Genomic DNA, 21,790 nt, shown 5'->3' on the forward strand with positions numbered 1-21,790 from the left:
AATCCCTGTTTTCATTCAGCCTTAAATAGTTGCACCTGGGTGTGACGGGCATACAGGAGTTCATTACATATTACTCTACTTTTCTCTGTGTTTTAAACTTTCCATAATAAAATTTAAAAACAAATCTCTGTTTAATTCCAATAGAAAAACAAATAAATATCAGTGGTGGTAATGTGCTCTGAAGGACATTATATATATCAAGGTAAGGGGATAGGGATGGAAGCACTCTTTTATCCAGGGCAGCCAGCTAACATGTGTTTGGTAAGGGCACCCTTACGAAAAGGCCTGAAGGAAGTCAGGAATAAACTGAGAGTGGCCATATGCTGCCTTGGCATGAGAATTATGAACAGGGAAGAGCAAAAGCAAAAGGCCCGTAGCAGGTAGTGCTTGGCATAGGTGAGGAGGCCAGTGTGGCTTGAATGGAGGGAACAAGGCAGGTAGTAGAAGGTGAAGTCCCTCCCAGTGGTGGCAGGGTGCCTAGCTCACATAGGAGTTGTCGGCCATTGTCAGCACTTTGGCTTGCTCTCTGTGAAAGATGGAAGCTGTTGGAGGTATTTTTTTTTTTTTTTTTTTTTGACGGAGTCTCTCCTGAGCTCATGATCCGCCCACCTGGGCCTCCCAAAGTGCTGGGATTACAGGCACGAGCTACCATGGCCAGCCTGCCATTGGAGGATTTTAAGCAGAGAAGTGAAATGATCTGACATTTTAAAGGATCACCCTGCATTTATCCATGGAAAATGAGGAGCAGTAGGATGAGGTAGGAGGCCATTGTAGTTGTCCAGGTTTGGACCAAGGTGGGAGCAGTGGCAGTGATGGATTAGATTCTGTGCACATTTGGAAAGGGAATCTTACACCATGTGCTGATGAATTGACCATGGAGTATAAAGGAAGAGATGTCAAGGATGACTTTTGGACCTAATTCCTCTTGTCTGCTACTCCCCTAAAAAGTGTACTTCAGATCAGCCTGGATCTTTTTTTTTTTTTTTTTGAAACGGAGTTTTGCTCTTTTTGCCGAGGCTGGAGTGCAATGGTACGATCTCAGCTTACTGCAACCTTTGCCTCTTTGGTTCAAACAATTCTCCTGCCTCAGCCTCCCAAGTAGCTGGGATTACAGGCACGCACCACCATGCCCAGCTAATTTTGTATTTTCGGTAGAGATGGGGTTTCACCATGCTGGTCAGGCTGGTCTCAAACCCCTGACCTCAAGTGATCCACCTGCCTTGGCCTCCCAAAGTGCTGGGATTACAGGCGTGAGCCGCCACACGTGGTGTTGCTTTTTTTTTTTTTTTTTTTTAAAGAAAATGGAAGCTCCCAAGCTGGATGCCAGAGCACGCTGTTAGGGTAGTGAATAAAAGGGTACCAGAAAAGTTTCCTTGACATGTCTCTCTTTCTCCTAGTGTCTGTATGTCTGCTTTATTGCTCATTTTAAGAGAACCAAAATTAAACCCAGAGTCTGGCATCACCCTTTACTTTAGCAAATACACAAAAGTATTTTCCTACCTTTAGGAACACCATTGAGAGTGCCTGAGGAGACTGAGTCCTCACATGGCCAGGCCACGTGTGCAAGCCTAATTGCACGGAAGCCCTCAACTCCTAACTCTAGGCCTTCCCTGCCTATCCTATTCCCATTTGAAAAGGGGCAGAGTGAGTTTAGAATCACATGTTGCCAGGCACTCTCAGATACTGTTGGTGGAACTGTAACTTACTGTAACATTTCTAAAAGCATTTTGGTGATAAGTGTCAAGAATCCTGATATTTTTATGCCCTTTTGACTCAGTAATTCCACACTTCTGTAATTCTCCAAAGCAGTTAATGTGAAATATAGTAAAGCGTTATAAGTCACAGAAAATAGTTTTCTAGAAAAAAAACAAACTATCTATATAAACAAGTGTTAAAGTAAATGTTGGTACTGGCACAACATGGGATATTGTTTTGCTGTTAAAAATGTTCACAATGTTTGGCCGGGTATGGTGGCTTATGCCTGTAATCCCAGCACTTTGGGAGGTCGAGGCAGGTGGATCACCTGAAGTCAGGAATTCGAGACCAGCCTGGCCAACATGCTGAAACCCCGTCTCTACTAAAAATACAAAAATTTGCCGGGTGTGGTGGTGTATGCCTGTAGTCCCAGCTACTCAGGAGGCTGAGGTAGGAGAATCACTTGAACCTGGGAGGTGGAGGTTGCAGTGAGCCAAGATCGCACCACTGCACTCCAGCCTGAATGACGAGAGAAACTCCATCTCAAAAAAAAAAAAAGTTCACAATGTTTATAATGTGGGAAATGACTAATACTTTAGAGAAAAGGACAGGTTGTAGAATTGGACAGACAATATAATAGAGATAGTGAGACGTGTATCTCTCCATATGAAATACCATATATCATGTAAAGGATTTTTTTTTTTTTTTTGAGATGTCTTGCCCTGTCGCCCAGGCTGGAGTACAGTGGTGCAATCTCGGCTCACTACAATCTGTGCCTCCCAGGTTCAAACTATTTTCCTCCCTCAGCCTCCCAAGTACTTGGAATTACAGGTGTGCATCACTATGCCCAGCTAATTTTTGTATTTTTAGTAGAGACGGGGTTTCACCATGTTGGCCAGGCTGGTCTTGAACTCCTGACCTCAAGTGATCCACCTGCTTCGGCCTCCCGAAGTGCTGGGATTACAGGTGTGAACCACCATGCCCAGGCAAATTTTTTTTTTATCATACTTTTTCTGTATTTTCCAAAACTTTTACTATCATCATATCTTTCTTTTAACAATCAGGCAAAAAACATTATAATAAATATAGTTTTGTCAAAAAGTTGCTTTATTCTCCATGGGGAGACAACCATGAATTCATTTTTATTATATATTGGAAGTTACTTATGTTGTGTAGTCAGTCCTTTGTTATCTGCAGGTGACATGTTTACTTTGTGAACTTTCAGCTAATTTTTAACTGTTTTGACTTTCTCCTTGCCTTCTCTAAATGGCCTTTCCTGTTATTGGTTAGTGTGAGCCTGGAAGACAAACATGAATGTCATTCTAAGCCAGATAAAATTTGAAAGTCATGAGCCTGGGAGGCAGAGGTTGCAATGAGTCGAGGTCGCTCTACTGCATTCCAGCCTGGGCAACAGAGCAAGACCTTGTTTCAAAAAAAAAAAAAAAAAAAAATTGAAAGTCAAACCTGCAGTCCCAAGGCCACTGTACTGACTTTTAAAGATAGTACTATCGAAGCAGTAGGCTTATATAGCTTTCCTTCTTGCTATTTGTGAGATAATAAGGTTCCTCCATAATTGTATGTCTTAACAGGTTGAGAGACAATTGCAGCTGTTCCAGAAAATCAGCCATTTTCTCTGTCTTCAAGTTTTACTTTATAATAATTTAGGTAAACATTGCACCTTAAATTATATATGTATACTCCAATCCACATATATGTGTTTATCACATAGGTATATCCCTACCCAAAAATCTTAAGAAGATACACACAAGAATTTAGTAATGATTATCTCTAGGTGGCAGAATTATATTATTTGAAATGTTTTTGGCCAGAAAAACTGACCAGCAGTGACTTAAACCACAAGGCTATTTATTGTTTTCGTAACAAGAAAGAAGTCAGAGGCAAGCATTCAACTTTGGTTCCATGGCCTGGATAGGGACTATTTATTTGAGACCCAGGCTTTTTCCTTTTGTTCTTCCATTCAGAGGGTCAGCTTCTCAACCCTGAGTTTATTGTTTCGTGATTGCAGGATGGTGGTTGTAGCTCTATGCAACATGCTAGTTTGGAATGGAAGTGAGAGGAAACGGGGCAGAGCCCAAATGTGGATTGCTGTGTGCTATAAGAAATGTTTAAGTGCTGCTTCTAAGGGATGAGCTATGTTCATTTCTCTTCCCATTCTCCAAAGTACAGATGATATGGCTGTCCCATTCTTTCCTCAGGTCTCCCACCATCCGGGACATGGCGATCCGCTGCATTGCCCAGATGGTGAACTCCCAGGCGGCCAACATCCGCTCAGGCTGGAAGAACATCTTTGCCGTGTTCCACCAGGCAGCCTCTGATCATGATGGGAACATTGTGGAGCTGGCCTTCCAGACCACTTGCCACATTGTCAGTAAGTGGCTCTGTTCCCTCCCTACTAATGTCCCACCTGCAAGTCTAGAAGAGTGTCACTTGCTGTCTATTTTACTACCTACAGGGGCTTCCCTACCTTGGCTCTACTGTGATATAGTCATGTGCCAGGCCGTGTTGTAAGCGCTTGATGAGTATTAATCTTGATCTTAACTCTGTTTTGACTTTCTCCTTGCCTTCTCTAAATGGCCTTTCCTGTTATCAGTCAGTTTGGGTCCAGCAGATAAACGTGAATGTTATTTCAAGCCGGATGAAATTTGAAAGTCAAATCAATCCCAAGGCCACTCTAATGACTATGAAAGAATTACAGTCAATCCTCATTATTGGTGGATTCCGTGTGTATACTCACTAAAATGTATATACATTAATAACTCCACAACCAGTACTCATGGTGCTTTTGTGGTCATTTGCCAACATGTGCATGCACAGAAGAGCAAAAACTTGAGTCACCCAAGGCGCACATTCCCAGTTGTGGTGGGAGAAGGTGGCACCCTGCCTTCTTGTTTGTTTGAGCTGTCATGACATAAACAAGTGTGCTTAATGTGGCCTATCGAGTGCCATGGTTTTTTACATTTTCGTGCTTTTTGTTGGTGATTTCACTGTTTAAAATGCACCCCCAAGCATAGTGCTGAATGCTGGGTAGTATTCTACGTGCAGAAAGGCTGTGATGTGCCTTATGGAAAAAATATGTGTGTTAGATGAGCTTCCTTCAGGCATGAGTTACAGTGCTATATTGGCTGTGAGTTCAGTGTTAATGAATCAACAATATGTATTAAATAAGGTGTCTTTTCAACAGGAACACACATACAACAAGGTTATGTCTTGATCAGCTGATGAAAATGTTCTGACCAGAGACTTGCAGGAATCTAGTTCCTTATCTCCATGTTTTCCCTAAGAGCCATGGTTCAGTATTCTTGAATTCAGTGTTTATGGCAACTTTATAGAATGTAACTATCGGGAATAATGAGAACAGACTATCTCATTATTTCCCCCATGTTACTAAAGAGGAAATTGAGGCACAGAAAAATAAATACAACAACTTGCCTGAGGACACACAGTTTCGATGTAGTGGAACCAGGACTTGCGCTCGGGCAGTCGAGCCCAGAGTTAGTTTAGTGTCCCCCTCCTCTGGACTGACCGGGAGTCCTGGGTTCTGCCTGCGAGCATGTAACAAGATGTTTACTTCATCTCTATGGAAATTTTTAGGCATCAAGTCATCTTTGCACATAGTTGGCGTTCAATAAGTGAATGAATTGATATTTGGGCCTTTACATCATTGCTTGAGCTCAGGAAGACTGTCTAGCCCAAGCTGTACCCAATGCATTCATTCCTGAGTAATTTAATAAGAAAAACTGTCTTCCAAAGATACTGACATGCTTTTCTTAGATTTTCACAGTTAATTATCTCTCATGTATGTGTGTGTGTGTGCACGCACGTGCATTTTTTCATCCCCATTTCTAAATCCTGGTCTTATGAAAAATGTGCCTTGTGTTCCCCCCAGCAACTATTTTCCAGCACCATTTTCCTGCAGCCATCGATTCCTTTCAGGATGCTGTGAAGTGCTTATCAGAGTTCGCCTGCAACGCCGCTTTCCCTGACACGAGCATGGAAGCGATTCGGCTCATCCGCTTCTGTGGCAAATACGTCTCTGAGAGGCCTCGGGTTCGTTTTTCCCCACCTTACTCAGATGGGCAGTGAAGGGAAAAGGTCATGGAGCAGAAATTCTTGCTCCTAACAAAGAGCTTTCCAGCTACTCTTTTAGAAATGTGTGTTTGCCCTAAATTAGGTGTTTATTTCAAAATGCTGCCATGACAGGGAGTTAGGCCTTTTCATTATTTGGTATATGTGAAATTCTGTATTTTATTCATACTGAACCTATGGTATTCTACAAATTGTTTTTGTAGAAGTTAGTTGTATTTTAGCTTTTGTATTTTGGCAAAGCTCAAGAAGCTAGACCTTTCTATTTGAAAGAAAACAAACCTCCCTTGTAGGAAATGGCATTATGTCTTTGTAATGTGCCTGAGAAATCATATTTAAAAATCACCTTTTGTTTTCTCCTGAAAATGATGGGGTTTTTGTTTTTTTTTTTGTTTTTTTTTTGATGTGTCTCATCTTTCTAAAGAGGCCTATTTGGTTTAAATGACAGAGTCCCAAAACACTGAAATAGGGTCAAAACAAGTCCATCTAAACTATGATGTCCTGTGTAGATCTCTACTTAAGTTTCCTTTACAGAAAGAGCTATAAACCTGTAAGGTGATATGTCTCATCTCTTACAACAGCTCACTAAGATGTGATGATAATGGGAGCCAATGTTGATTGAGCACTTAGTACTTGTTGGGCACTATTCTAGGTATTTTCTGTATGTTGATTCATTTAGTCCCCACGTCAGACCTATGAGATGTAATTATATCCCATTGTACAGGAGAGTTAACTGAAGCACAGAAATTGCCTAACATTACATAACCAGAGTTGCTAAAGAAATTTCAGTACCACTTCAAGAGTGGTTACAGAGCAGAGGGGTCAAAATCCCAGAAATAGGGCAGAGAGTAGGGCTATACATGCAGACTGTAGAAAGACTGCCAGGTCCTAGCTGTATGACCTTGAGCAGCTTACTGAAGCTCTTGATGCCTCAGTTAATTCGTCTATAACCCAGGACCATTGTTTCTACCTACCACGTGGAATCCTTGTGAGAATTGTTAATCCACGAAAAGAACTTTAACAGTGCCTGGCCCATAGCAAGCACTCAGTCAATAGTAGCTGCTGGTATTATTTTAAGTAATGTGTATGACAGTAACATTCCAGAAAGACCTAAGATAATGAATCATCCTGGATATTTTGTCAATACTATTTGACCTTTAAGCTCTTCTTAGTATAACACCTCCCACCCCCAGGACTCTTGTGATCTGCCCCCCTTCAACTTGTTCTAAAACCCGCAGAGGTCCATAGGTTTGTATTGGGAAACTGCTCACATGCCCTTTGGGACAGATAATGTCTTTGTGTAGTCTGTTCCCACTGTACCCTTGCTGAATGGAGATTTTTGGGAGAGAAAAATGTGTGGGGCCTTAATCTGCATATAGTTCCCTTTCAGTTCCTTCCTTTTGCATGCTTAGTTTACACCTGAGATGTGATTTTTCATCCTAGGTGCTACAAGAATACACAAGTGATGACATGAATGTAGCTCCTGGTGACAGAGTCTGGGTCCGAGGCTGGTTCCCCATCTTATTCGAACTCTCCTGCATCATTAATAGATGCAAGTTAGATGTACGAACAAGGTAACCATGTTCCCGTGCGGTGGCCCCTTACATCACTGAAATGAACCTCAGTCACTTGCTCACCTGACCCCACTCTCTTCTCTGTTGTTCTCTTCTCCACCATTCTCTCTTCTGTGCCTGACTTTGTTTCCTCCAGGGGACTCACAGTCATGTTTGAGATCATGAAGAGCTATGGCCACACCTTTGAAAAGCACTGGTGGCAGGACCTGTTCAGAATCGTGTTTCGGATTTTTGACAATATGAAACTCCCTGAGCAACTGTCAGAGGTAGGTGATAACTACAGCACTGCCCTAGGTATGATGGAGAGGAAAGCCTTTCTGGCCTGTATTTGCCTCTGGGGGCTGCATCATCGTCTACCCAGAGTTCTTAAATACTGAGCAACTTAAGGTTTTAAAAATGGAAACACCTTTCTGATACTCTCCTACCAGTATCAGCTAGTCCTGAGTGACTCTCCCCATGTTCAGAAGAATGAGAGGAAATACATCTCTGTGGTCTGCTACTTGGCCCTCAGGCGTTGCACCTTCCAGTTCAGCAGGGCTCCTGACTGGTCATTGTAGTTGTTTTGTTCATATCAACCTCTGAGCAGTCAGAAAGTGGAATGTCTCTGGCCCCTTAAGGGTTTTTAATGAAGTTGCATTTGGAGATGATGTTGAATATTAAGCCTTTTTTTTAAAAGGATGTTTGATGACTGTAGGTGTTTTTATTTGTCCCTTAGAGGTACAGGGATAGTGAAAAGGGTATTCTAGGCTCAAGATTTTTAGATGGAAAAGTAACCTTTTTATTTCTTTTGGGAACACCATTCCTTCCCTCACCGCAACATAAAAGTGACGTATGCTTAATATGGAATATTAGGCAAACACAAAAAAATTCTTCCTTTTACCATCCAAAATTAGAGTTAATGTTTTTGCAAAATTTTCTCCATCTTCTACATGGTTTAAATATGATTCAGAGGCCAGGCACAATGGCTCATGCCTATAATCCCAGCATTTTGGGAAGGTGAGGTGGGAGGATTACTTGAGGCCAAGAGTTTGGGACCAGCCTAGGCAACATAGTGAGACCATATCTCTTAAATAAATAAATAAATATGGTTGAGGTCATAGTATAGATAGAGTTGTCTAATCTTTTTAAATTTAAATATGTTTTTCCTCATTATAAAACAAGTAGAACTACAGAACACAGACAAAAACAAAGAAGAATTTAAACACTCACAGTTGCGGTTTTTCATAGGCAGCCACCGTTAAGACCTTCAAGTGTTGCTTTCATCTGTGTGTCCACCCACACATGCATTTGTGATCCACTTTTTTCTTCTATGAAAATAGAATTCCAACACACATATATAAACTACTTCTTAAACTTAATACATGAGTATTTTTTCATAGCCATAACTTTTCTTCTAGAATGTTTTGTTTGTTTGTTCCTTTGCTTTGTTTCGTTTTTTTGAGACAGAGTCTTGCTCTGTTGCCCAGGCTGGAGTGCAGTGGTGTGATCTCGGCTCACAGCAACCTCTGTCTCCTGGGTTAAGCAATTCTCCTGCCTCAGCCTCCCAAGTAGCTGGGACTGCAGGCTAATGCCACCATGTCCAGCTAATTTTTGTAATTTAAATAGAGACAAGATCTCACCATGTTGGCCAGGCTGGTCTCAAACTGCTGACCTCAAGTGATCCACCCGCCTCAGCCTCCAAAGTGCAGGGATTACAGGTGTGAGCCACCACACCCAGCCTTTCTTCTACAATGTTGTTTTAATAATGGCTACAAAATAGTCTTAGTTGTGGATGTTCCACAGCTTATGAACATTTAGGTTGCTTTCCGGTTTTTCTGGACAGCACTGAAATGAACATTTTTTGCAGCTACACTTCTAGTGGTGGTGTTTTCTTCTTTAAAGACAAGTGGCCCAACTGCCAGGTTTGGGGCCTGCGTATTACTAAGCCTTTTGCTACGTACCACTAAGCTGACCTGCAAATATCTCTGCAGCCATTTACACTTCTGTCAGCAATGCATGAGAGTTCCTATTTCTCCATATTCATTCCAGGTCTTCTCATTTTAATTTGTTTTAGTCATTGCTAATTTGATAAGCCAAATGTATCACATTGAAAAAGTGTTTCAAACTGCTAGTGAGGTGGCATATTTTCTCTCATAGGATTGATCATTCTTAAGAATTGCCTTTTATGAATTACTCTTAGCTCATCTACTGGATTATTCATCTTTCTCCTATTGATTTATGCATTTTTAAATATATAAATAATGTAGCATATGCTTACATGAGTTGCAGATGATTTGCCCACTTTATTATTTCCTTTTCATTTTGGAAAATTTAGCTTTTAAGTAACCAAATCTATGCGTTATTTATTTATTTTTTTATTCCACTTCTGGCTTCCACTTTTGGCATCATTACCATAATTTTATAAAGATCCCTCTGTATATCCTCTGTACATATGAATGTATTAACATTTTTAAGACGTATTCTTGATACATATCACCAAATTGCTTTCTACAACAGTTTTGCCAGGAGTGTACAAGAATGCCCATCTCACTGCAGGGAGAATAGCTTTTAAGTGTCATCTTTTTGTTTTCCCAGAAATCTGAGTGGATGACAACAACCTGCAATCACGCACTTTATGCTATTTGTGATGTTTTTACCCAGTTTTATGAAGCTTTGAATGAAGTTCTTCTTTCTGATGTATTTGCACAGTTGCAGTGGTGTGTCAAACAAGGTACTCTTTAAGCCTCTAGGCATCATTTTTCTTACATAGTCTTTAATGAGAGGTTAGTTTTTTCAATATTTAAAAGCATGGATGTAGTGCCAAGGAGTACAATATATAATTTAGTTGGTGAAATGTATACGTTTTAATTACAGTATAAAAACAGTGCCCCCCCCAAGTCAGTTCATAAAGCATTTCTTAAAGATGGGATATAGTTATTTTTGTATTCTACAAGATGTACCTTCATGTATTATACTGTTCTTTTTACTTTTGTATATGTTTGAAATTTTCTCTAGTAAAATGTTTTTAAAATGTATTGTTTCAGTCAAGATCAACAGCTTCATCAGCAGACATTTTTCATTTGAGTAGTTGTGTGTTTATTTTAGAGTTTGTCAGGAAAAATACCCAGCTAGCACATTAGAACTGGATTCCATAGATAATTTTGGCTTAGGGCAAGAAATTTAGTTACATTTTTGAAAAAGTGACTTAATTTTAAAATAAATGACAAAACATTTGATATTGTTCAGGTGGCAAAAATTGGAAATGTAATGTATGAGTGACTAAATTTTTGAAAACCTGGTCTAATGTTTTCTCTCTTCTATTACCATTTTTCATACATGAGCCACTTAATTTAAAGTAGCAAAATGTTGACCTTTCTTCTTTAGCAATAAAACTATGATAAACAATTTTAACTCTTCAAAAAAATTTTAATAAAAATTTTAATACTGTCTGTAGCATGGCTTCATTAATTAAAAGCCTAGAAACTCACCAGTTGCTGTCTCCAACTCACAATATACAGTATTTGAGACCTGGTTGGCATCAAAATAGCAGTAGAAGTTTAATGATAGATACTGCTTTATTTTACAGATAATGAACAGTTGGCGCGATCAGGTACAAATTGCTTAGAAAACTTAGTAATATCCAATGGAGAGAAATTCAGTGCTGAAGTCTGGGATGAAACCTGCAACTGTATGTTGGATATTTTCAAAACAACCATCCCACATGTGTAAGTGTTCATGCAGTTGTTCCCGTTTATCTCTGTGTTCAGTGGATGTCTTAAAGCTCCTGATTGCCTTTCACATTGATTATTTTTTTTCTCTATTTTTTTATTCAGTTTGCTGACATGGAGACCTGTAGGAATGGAGGAAGATTCATCAGAAAAGCATTTGGTAGGATTTGGGGTTTTTCTTTGGTTGTCTTTTCTTTTTTCTATCTTAGTAAAAGATCAATAAGCCTGTATAGTTTGTACTTTTTTTAATGGGAAGTGAGTAAAATTATAAGATCTAAAAATAATATATATTCATAATATATTTTTTAGAAAGTCCAGAAAAGCATTAAGCAAATAAGTAACCTCACCAAGTAAAAAGCACAGTTTACATTTCTAGCTGCCACTTTGTGTGACCGTGCATACCTAGGAAAACCAGCCATATTTGAAATGAGGGATCAGTTAGCATATAACAACATCTGAGCATTTTTCCATATTTTAAACGGTTCTTTGAGAGCAGCCTTTTCAGTGGCTGCATAGTATTATAATTTCTTTACTTCTCCCTTATCGGACTCTCAGGTTAGTTCTAGGCTTTCAACATTGTAAATAGTGCTTTGGCGTAACTGTGCTTGTTTGTTGCCCTCCTAAATTAATAGTGCTTTCCTCTTCACCAAAGAAGTGGTAGTTCTTACTTTTTGTGTGAGTCCACATAAAGAAGTTTTAATTCAGATCTCACTTTTAAATACTTTGGTTTACAGAGAGGAGTTGAATTAACTTTTATTCCTAAGTGACTCTAAGACCATTAGATTTTAAAAAGCATTTGGGATACAGCAACTGTCTTCTGCTGTTAAATTTTTTTATTTTTTATTTTATTTTATTTTTCTCGAGACAGAGTCTCGCTCTGTCCCCAGGCTGGAGTGCAGCAGTGCGATCTCGGCTCACTGCAACCTCCACCTCCTGGGTTCAAGTGATTCTCATGCCTCAGCCTCCTGCCAAGTAGCTGGGATTACAGGTGCCCGCCACCATGCCCAGCTAATTTTTGTATTTTTAGCAGAGATGGGGTTTCGCCATGTTGACCAGGCTGGTCTTGAACTCCTGACCTCAGGTGATCCGCCTTCCTTGGCCTCCCAAAGTGCTGGGATTACAGGCATGAGCCACTGTGCCTGGCCTGTTGTCAACTTTTTAAAAAACTAGTTACTGCACTAGTAATTTATCTTTGAACTTGCTCGCATAAAAAATTTGTCACACTTATTGTTAAATCCTAATATGTAGAGAAATGTCCTCTGGGTTGGAATAGGAAAATAGGGAATTTTAATGGGAGGAGAAGTAATTTAAATTCTTAATCTCTCCATTGCAGCCTGTGAGGCGTGCTACATTAAGCATGTAGTATCATTTTATTTTGAGCTAAGCAAGGCACTTAAATACAGGCTGGACCAGCCGTGTTAAAACAGGCACATCTCTGCCCAAATTATCATGAAGAAAAGTGAGCATTGTGTTTCCCTCTGGTTTACATTTAGGATGTGGATCTGGACCGCCAGTCTTTAAGCAGCATAGATAAAAATCCCTCTGAGAGAGGACAGAGCCAGCTCTCTAACCCAACAGATGACAGCTGGAAGGGTAGACCATACGCAAGTAAGGCCACTTTTTAATTTGTTTTAAATAAGTAACATGTTTATGTGATTCATATATTCAGAAGGCACAAAAGGGTAAACATGATAAGCCTTCTTCTGCCCTGTGCCTCAGTCTGCCAGTTCTCTGTAGCAGCCAAGGTTGCCTGTTTCTCTGTACCTTTCCAGAGTCATTTTATCCATATGCAGGCAAGTACATGCACATATACATTCATATACATACATATATATAGTACATACGAATTTTCTCCTTTTACCAGTTATGGAATAGTACATTCCATATACATTCACATATACATTCACACACATACATATATAGTACATATGAATTTTCTCCTTTTACCAGTTATGGAATAGTATGCTTTATTCTTTTTTCAGTTAATATATTTTAGAGATCATTCAAAATCAGTACATAAGGAGCTTTCACGTTGTTTTATACAATTGTCTATTATTCCAGTTTGTAGACATGCATTTATTGCTTAATTGAGTTGCTCTTAACAGACATTTATATTACTTATAATCTTTTGCTGTTAGGAGCAATACTGCATTGAATAACCCAATACATATGTCATTTGTGAATTTATGTAATAAATTCCTAAAAATGTACTGGAGTCAGTGGATAAGTGAATTTGCCATTTTTAAATATTTCCACATTGCTATCTATTAAATTTGTAGCTGTTTACGTGATCTTTTTAGATGAAATACAACTTTGGACTAATTTAACTTGGAATTTTCAAATTATGAGTCAAATTGAATAGTTTTTCATATGTTAAAGCACCACTTCTGTTTTCTTCTCTATGAACTCTGTAATCTTTGCTCATTTTCTGTTGATTGTTGGCCCCTTTTTTATTGGTTTGGAGGAGCTCTTATGTACTAGAAATCCTTTTTCTGATATGAGTTTCAAATTATTTTTGCCAAATTGTCTCTTAATGTTGCTTATGATGTGTTTTACTGTCATTTAAAAAAATAAGTTTAACAGCTGTCATGTACCAGGCACTGTACTGTGTGTTCCATGTGTATTGTTTCATGTAATCCTCATACTAGCCTTTGAAGGGGTACTGTCTTATGTTTGAGGGAACTGGGGCTTAGATAGATCATAGAACTTGACAACATGTAGTAGAGTGGGGATTCAGACACATTTTTGGCAGCCTGAGGAATGGGAACTTGTGAAGGTTGTTCTGGTCCTTTGAAAGTTGTGTGCCCCATTGTTTGCCTTTATAGCAGACCCACCCTGTCCTCAACATGCTAGGCCATAGCTGTTAACATTGAAGTTAACTTCTGAAGCAGCACATTTGACCAAAACAGTGTGCGGTCACCTTTTTCTTTAGAAGGAATAAAAGTAGTCACCCTTGAAATTCATTAAAGAGGTACCATGTTGGGACTGGCATGCTGTCTTTCACTAACTGCTGCAGCCAGCTTCTCTCCAATGCCCAGTGATAGAATGATACCTTTTTCATTTTCTCTTTTTTTAGAGACAGGGTCATACTCTGTCTCCCAAGCTGGAGTACACTAGTGCAATCATCGCTCATTGCAGCCTTGAACTCCTGGGCTCAAGCAATCCTCCTGCCTCAGTCTCCTGAGTAGCTGGGACTATAGGCATGTGCCACCACATTCGGCTAATTATTTTATTTTTTGTAGAGATGGGGTCTCACTTTGTTGCCCAGGCTGGTCTTGAATTCTTGGACTCAAGCCATCCTCCTGCCTTGGCCTCCCAAAGTGTTGGGATTACATGCGTGAGCCACCATGCCCAGGCTCTTTTTCTTCACGAGCTCCAGATAAAGTAGTTAGTTTCTGTGTGGAGGCCAAGTATACATTTCTTTCAATAGGAGAAGCACTCTCAGTGCAGCGAGAGTCTACACTCTGAGAAGTACCTGGGACTCAATCCACCTCCCATTCCCCCAGGGAACAGTGCCTTTGCTGCTCCCAGTCTCCCAGCTCAGCCATAAGCTCAGGCAGACAAAAATCTTTGCACTATTATTATCGTTTCCTTCTTTTTATTTTTGGTCCAAAATGTTTTAATTGACTTGGCATAAGTTGAATGTACATCTTCTGGAACTCCACTGTATTTTAAAAAAAAATTTAAAACAGTCTACATGGAGAATTGTTACGTGTTTTTATAATTTCATAACTGGTGAGGTGCAGTGGCTCACACCTGTAATCCCAGCACTTTGGGAGACCAGGGCCAATGGATAGCTTGAGCCCAGGAATTTGAGACCAGCCTGGGCAACATGGTGAGACCCCATCTCTAAGAAGAAAAAAAAAAATTTTTTTTTTTAATGAAAAAAATGAAAAAATAATTTCACAGCCACTTTCAAAAACTTAAAGACGACTCAACCTCCTTGTTTTCTATCACTGAAATATTTAATGTTTTCAACATTCTGATTTTATAAAATAAGTTGGGAAAGGAATCTCTACTGTTACTGTAGACAAACCAGTGAACACTTATGATGTATTTGACATGGGCCACCCTTGGGCCCTCAGGGATTGAGAACACAAAGAGGATATAGTTAGTCTACTCAGTAAGCAGAAACCACACCGCTAATTTGAACAGGGAAAATTCAATATTAAGAATTGTTGGGGCCGGGCGCGGTGGCTCACGCCTGTAATCCTAACACTTTGGGAGGCTGAGGCGGGCAGATCACGAGGTCAGGAGTTCAAGACCAGCCTGGCCAACATAGTGAAACCCCATCTCTATTAAAACTACAAAAAAAATTAGCCGGGCATGGTGCCGGGTGCCTGTAGTCCCAGCTACTTGGGAGGAGGCAGGAGAATTGCTTGAACCTGAAGGCGGAGGTTGCAGTAAGCAAAGATCACGCCACTGCACTTCAGCCTGGGTGACACAGCGAGACTCTGTCTCAAAAAAAAAAAAAAAAAGAATTGTTGGCCAGGCACAGTGGCTCATGCCTGTAATCCCAGCACTTTGGGAGGCTGAGGCGGGCAGATCACCTGAGGTCAGGAGTTTGAGACCAGCCTGGCTAAGATGGCGAAACCCCATTTCTCCTAAAATTACAAAAAACTAGCTGACACAGTGGCGCACACCTGTAATCCCAGCTACCAGCTACTTGGGAGGCTGAGGCGGGAGAATCACTTGAACCCGGGAGGCAGAGGTTGCAATGAGCTGAGATCATGCCACTGCACTCCAGCCAGGGTGACAGAGCGAGACTCCGTCTCAAAAAAAAAAAAAAAAAAAAAAATGTTAACTAGTCAAAGGTTGTTAACCACTAAAAGGAATAAAAGACCACTCTTAAGGGATACAGAAGTAGAAAATGCAGAAAGCAGCAAAACTGAGCTTCTTGGCCAGGCAAGCAATGGCTCACACCTGTAATCCTAGCACTTTGGGAGGCCAAGGCAGGCAGATCGCTTGATATTGTGGCACAGGAGTTCAAGACCAGCCTGGGCAACATGAGGAAATCCCATCTCTATTTAAAAAACAACAACAACAACAACAACAACAAAAAAAAAAAACCACAAGCTTCTGGCCTCTTCAGAGGGGCTGGCTACTGCAGGAACCTGAAACGTCTTCTGGTTAGGGCACAGTCCAGTGGTGGTCTTTAGGAGTAGCCCATTGGGTGGCAGAGAAACTTGCTGGAGGACACAGAACCTGCATAGCTGATTCCCTCACTTTCTTCAGGTCTTTGCTCAAATGTCACATTTTTATAGAGACTTTTCCCGGCTAGTTTGCTTAAACGTGCAATCCTACCCTGACACTTTCTATCCCTGTCTCTACCTATCATCAATATTTAATATATAATATTCTTAAAATATTTCATTTATTGTCTGTCAACACCATGGGAGCAGAGATTTTTTTTTGTCCAGTTTATTCATTGCTGTGCCACAACATCAAGAATTGTGCCTTGACTGGGTGTGGTGGCTCATGCTGTAATCCCAGCACTTTGGGAGGCTGAAGTGGGAGCATCACTTGAAACCAGGAGTTCAGGACCAGCCTGGACAACATAGTGAGACCCTATCTCTTAAAAAAATAAATCATGCCTTGCACATAGTAGGAGCTCAGTGGATATTTCTTCAGTATTGGCTGAATCATTATTAGGGTTAATCTTTATCATCTAACATAGATCAGAAACTGTTTGCCAGCCTCCTCATCAAGTGTGTGGTCCAGTTGGAATTGATACAGACCATTGACAACATTGTGTTCTACCCTGCGACGAGCAAAAAGGAGGATGCAGAGCACATGGTTGCCGCCCAGGTAAGAACAGGAGGCCTCGGGAAGAGCATCCTTGTCCATAGGGAGGTTGCTTTGATGTAGTGGTGTGCGGAAGCCAGCTCGTACTGGCTTTCCAGAGCCCGTCATGCTCATCTCTTTCCAACCTCACATTCAGTGATGGCATGTTGATGCTTAAAATTGGCCTTGATGGGAGTTATTTACATCAGAAAAAAACAGCAAACACTAAACATCAGGGCTTCATTTTTTTTACGTATATACCCCAGAGAGTGAGTTTATGAGCATACCACTGCTCAGATGCCACCCCACTAGTGTTAGTTATCACAGGAACTATTCCCCACAATTGACATACAGTTTAATCACAAATAAGTGAGGAGGAAAAGATATATATAAAGATCCCAGTTTTTCCTTCAAGAATTTCGCTTTTTTTGTTTTGTATATGCAACTTTCTACATATGGGATTCTTTTCCTTTTTTTTTTTTTTTTGGTGAGACAAAGTCTCACTCTGTCACCCAGGCTGGAGTGCAGTGGTGCAATCACAGAATCACAGGTAACTGGGGTTTCAACCTCCCAGGCTCAGGTGATTCCCCCATCTCAGCCTCTTAAGTAGCTGGGACTACAGGCACATGCCGCCATGCCCAGTTAATTTTTTACATTTTTTGTAGAGATGGGGTTTTGCCATGTTGCCCAGCCTGGTCTCAAACTCTTGGACTCAAGCGATCTGCCCACCTCAGCCTCCCAAAGTGTTGGGATTGCAGGCGTGCACCACCATGCCCAGCCTACATATCAGATTCTTGAAAACATAGAGAATTGAGTGTCCAAAAGTTGGACAGTAATCCTACACCATGGGTTACAAATGTCAGTGCTTCAGGGGCTAGCAGATCCTGTGAGAGTGAGTGAGTGAGGCAGGCTGGGTAAGGATTGTGGTAAACCAGAAATCTCTAGCCCAGTCAAAGCGGCTGCCACCTCTCAGCTTTAGTGCCCGATTACCATCCAAGTGGGTTAAGTTGTGACAGTTTCTCATGTTTCGAGAGTAGCCAAAATCAAGATTTTTTTTCATAGAGGAAGTCATGTTTTAAATACTAGCAAAAGTAATGTAAATTTTATTACTGCTGGAAAAAATACAGCTGTGAGCCAGAGGCTGTCCTTTTGATTTTAAAATTTTAGGCAGCTTGTTCAATAAAGTTTCCTAGGGTTTCATACATGTTTCAAGAATGCATTCCTGGGCTAGGTGCAGTGGCTCACGCCTGTAATCCCAGCACTTTGGGAGGCCGAGGCAGGCGGATCACGAGGTCGCGTCTGAGATCAGTCTGACCAACATGGTGAAACCCCGTCTTTACTAAAAATACAAAAATTAGCTGGGCATGGTGGCAAGCACCTGTAATCCCAGCTAGTCAGGAGGCTGAGGCAGGAGAATCACTTGAACCCGGGAGGCGGAGGTTGCAGTGAGCCAAGATTGCGCCACTGCACTCCAGCCTGGGCGACAGAAACTCTTGTCTCAAAAAAATAATAATAACAATAATTCATTCCTGTAATGAAATAATTGGAGACATACACACTCCTGCTTATGCAGTGGAGGCAGCACTGATGAAACTGAAACTTTGGCCAGCCAAGCCTGCCATCATGGAACAGCTCAGTGTGTTCCTTCACCAGCCAGTGAGCAGAGTCTAAATGGAAATGTTTCAGGGTGTTGGGGAATAAGTGTGTCTTATAGACAGGGATGACTTTGGGAGAGTCATGACTGCCATTGTCTGCAATCACAATGCCCAGAGCATTCCATCTTCTTCATTAGCTCTTCTATCCTCTGTCCTGTCCTCTAGCAAGACACTCTGGATGCAGATATCCACATAGAGACGGAGGATCAGGGCATGTATAAGTACATGTCTTCCCAGCACCTCTTCAAGCTGTTGGACTGTTTGCAGGAATCCCATTCATTCTCAAAGGCCTTCAACTCCAATTACGAGCAGCGGACTGTCCTGTGGCGAGCAGGTAAGGCCACACAGCAGATAAGATAGATGGCCACACTGGTCACCTTCCTAAAACATTAAAGTGCTTGGAAAATGCCGAAAATTTTAAACATAGCTAGAATAACTTAACAGATATTTTCATGCTTGAGGGGGAGAGAAGGGAAATGTTGGATAGGTTTCATCCCAGTACATGGTAGATTCTCAGTACGTATTTGATAAAAAGACAAATTGAGGCCGGATGCGGTGGTCCATGCCTGTGATCCCAACACTTTGGGAGGCTGAGGCAGGCCTCAGCCAAGATCACTTGAGGCCAGGAGTTCGAGACCAGCCTGGCCAACATGGCGAAACCCCATCTCTACTAAAAATATAAAAATTAGCCAGGTATGGTGGTGCAAACCCATAATCCCAGCTACTTGGGAGGCTGAGGCAGGAGAATCACTTGTACCTGGGAGGCGGAGGTTGCAGTGAGCCGAGATTGCGCCACTGCACTCCAGCCTGAGTGACAGAGCAAGACTCCATCTGAAAAAAAAAGAAGACAAATTGAAAGTTGGAGAATTGAATTGATCTAGCAAGTCAAGACATTTTATGGGCTGGGTGCAGTGGCTCACGCCTGTAATCCCAGCACTCTGGGAGGCTAAGGCAGGCGGATTGCTTGAGCCCAGAAGTTCAAGACCAGCCTGGGCAACATAACAAAACCCCATCTCCACCCAAAAAAATGTATATGAAAATTAGCTGGGCATTGTAGCACACACCATACTCAGGAGGCTGAGGTGGGAGAATCACTTGAGCCTAGGAGGTGGAGGTTGCAGTGAGCCAAGATTGCATACTGCACTGCAGCCTGGGTGACAGGGGGAGACCTTGTCTCAAGAAAAAAAAAAGAAATTTTACATTAAATTAAAAGTTAAATATGACATAAAAAGTGTGGTAGTCTAGGAAAAACAGAAACCATTCATCAATTTTCCAAGCCTTATATTTACTTTCCTACCTCCAAAAATAAATACAAAAACCCTGGAGGTAAATACATTTTTTTTCCAAGATGGTGGTGGGATTCTCATTATTTTGAGCTTTGCATACAAGTGATACTTTATATAATTTTTGTATTGTTAATTGTTACCATTACTTTTTTTTTTTTTTTTTTTTTTTTGAGGCAGAGTCTTACTCTGTTGCCCAGGCTGGAGTGCAGTGGCGCAGTCTCGGCTCACTGCAGTCTCTACCTCCCGGGTTCAAGCAATTCTCATGCCTCAGCCTTCCAAGTAGTTGGGTTTACAGGCACATGCCACCATGCCTGACTAATTTTTATATTTTTAGTAGAAACAGGGTTTCACCATGTTGGCCTAGCTGGTCTTGAACTCCTGACCTCAAGTAATCCACTCAGCCTCCCAAAGTTCTAGGATTACAGGCATGAGCCACTGCACCTGGCCTTGTTATCATTACTTTTTGTCCCCAAATATTTATTTTAACCCACAATTAAAGAATGTCATTTTTCTCTACAGCCTTAAAATATCCAGCTCTTTTATGTCTTTGCCTGTAATAAGGTTTTGTTTGTGAGAGTGGTTTGCATATCTCTTAAGCTGATTGGTACTGGTTTGTTTTTAAGAATGTGTTCTCTTTTTTTATTATTTATTTTTTTATTTTTTGGAGATGGAGTCTCACTCTGTCACTAGGCTGGAGTGCAGTGGCGTGATCTTGGCTCACTGCAACCTCTAGCCTCCTGGGTTCAAGCGATTCTCCTGCCTCAGCCTCCCTAGTAGCTGGAACTACAGGCACGCACCACCACGCCAGTGGTCTCGCTCTCTTGACCTCGTGATCCACCTGCCTTGGCCTCCCAAAGTGCTGGGATTACAGGCGTGAGCCGCTGCGCCCAGCCTAGAATTCTTAAGAGCTGTTACATTTGAAAAGACAAAACTAATGGTTTCGCCAGCCAATAAGCAAAGTCTAAATGGAGAGCAGGCCAGGCAAGGTGGTTTACACCTATAATCCCAGCACTTTGGGAGGCTGAGGCAGGTGGATCACTTAAAGTCAGGGGTTCGAGACCAGCCTGGCAACATGGTAAAACCCCATCTCTACAAAAAATACAAAAATTAGTGAGGTGTGGTGGCGTGCGCTTGTAGTCCCAGCTACACAGGAGGCTGAGGCAGGAGGGTAACTTGAGCCTGGGAGGTCGAGGTTGCAGTTAGTCAAGATTGTGTCACTGCACTCCAGCCTGGGTGACAGAGCAAGACTCTGTCTCAAAATAAAATACCAATAAATAAATGAAGAACAGTACAGGGCATTGAAAAATGAAGTTATCTTATACAGAGGATGACTTCTGGGGAGTCGTAACTGCCTTCATCTGGTATCACAAACGATCTGTATTAAGAATATATATAAAATGTTTCAGGCCAGGCTCAGTGGCTCATGTCTGTAATCCCATTCCTTTGGAAAGCTAAGACAGGAGGATTGCTTGAGCCCAGGAATTTGAAACCGGCCAGGGCCACATAGTAAAACCCTCTCTGTACAAACACTAAAAAATTAGCTGGGTGCGGTGGCTCCCGTAATCCCAGAACTTTGGGAGGCCGAGGCAGGCAGATCACCTGAGGTCAGGAGTTTGAGACCAGCCTGACCAACATGGAGAAACCCTGTCTCTACTAAAAATACAAAAATTAGCCCGGCATGGTGGTGGGCACCTGTAATCCCAGCTACTAGGGAGGCTGAGGCAGGAGAATCGCTTGAACCTGGGAGGCGGAGGTTGCAGTGAGCCGAGATGATGCCATTGCACTCCAGCCTGGGCAACAAGAGTGAAACTGTCTCAAAAACAAAAAAAAATTAGCCAGACATGGTGGCACACATCTATGGTCCTGGCTACTCAGGAGGCTGAGGCAGGAGGATCATTGAGCCCAGAAATTGGAGGCTGCAGTGAGCTATGATCATGCCACTGCACTCCAGCTTAGGTGACAGAGCGAGACTGTCTCAAGAAAAA

At 41.5% G+C, this 21,790-nt stretch overlaps 1 protein-coding gene and 1 long non-coding RNA gene across 4 annotated transcripts in view; one reads left to right on the plus strand and one right to left on the minus strand.

Annotated features, from left to right (window-relative positions):
* The window catches only part of ARFGEF2 (ARF guanine nucleotide exchange factor 2), a 114,208-nt gene that overhangs the window by 84,176 nt on the left and 8,242 nt on the right, over positions 1–21,790 (plus strand). For all 3 annotated transcript variants that reach the window (XM_031004881.3, XM_031004882.3, XM_055373171.2), the window contains 10 exons: positions 3,912–4,084; positions 5,603–5,763; positions 7,243–7,373; positions 7,510–7,639; positions 9,948–10,083; positions 10,939–11,077; positions 11,186–11,240; positions 12,574–12,688; positions 16,758–16,888; positions 18,685–18,853. In XM_031004881.3, coding sequence (XP_030860741.2) covers positions 3,912–4,084; positions 5,603–5,763; positions 7,243–7,373; positions 7,510–7,639; positions 9,948–10,083; positions 10,939–11,077; positions 11,186–11,240; positions 12,574–12,688; positions 16,758–16,888; positions 18,685–18,853 — 1,340 coding nt within the window. The remainder of the gene's footprint in view (positions 1–3,911; positions 4,085–5,602; positions 5,764–7,242; positions 7,374–7,509; positions 7,640–9,947; positions 10,084–10,938; positions 11,078–11,185; positions 11,241–12,573; positions 12,689–16,757; positions 16,889–18,684; positions 18,854–21,790) is intronic.
* The window catches only part of LOC101143862 (uncharacterized), a 28,595-nt gene continuing 17,875 nt past the window's right edge, over positions 11,071–21,790 (minus strand). The window contains exon 3 of the long non-coding RNA XR_008674591.2: positions 11,071–11,202. This is a non-coding gene — a long non-coding RNA (uncharacterized lncRNA). The remainder of the gene's footprint in view (positions 11,203–21,790) is intronic.

This window comes from Gorilla gorilla, chromosome 21, assembly GCF_029281585.2.
Source record: "Gorilla gorilla gorilla isolate KB3781 chromosome 21, NHGRI_mGorGor1-v2.1_pri, whole genome shotgun sequence".
In the NCBI taxonomy this organism is placed as follows: Eukaryota; Metazoa; Chordata; class Mammalia; order Primates; family Hominidae; genus Gorilla; species Gorilla gorilla.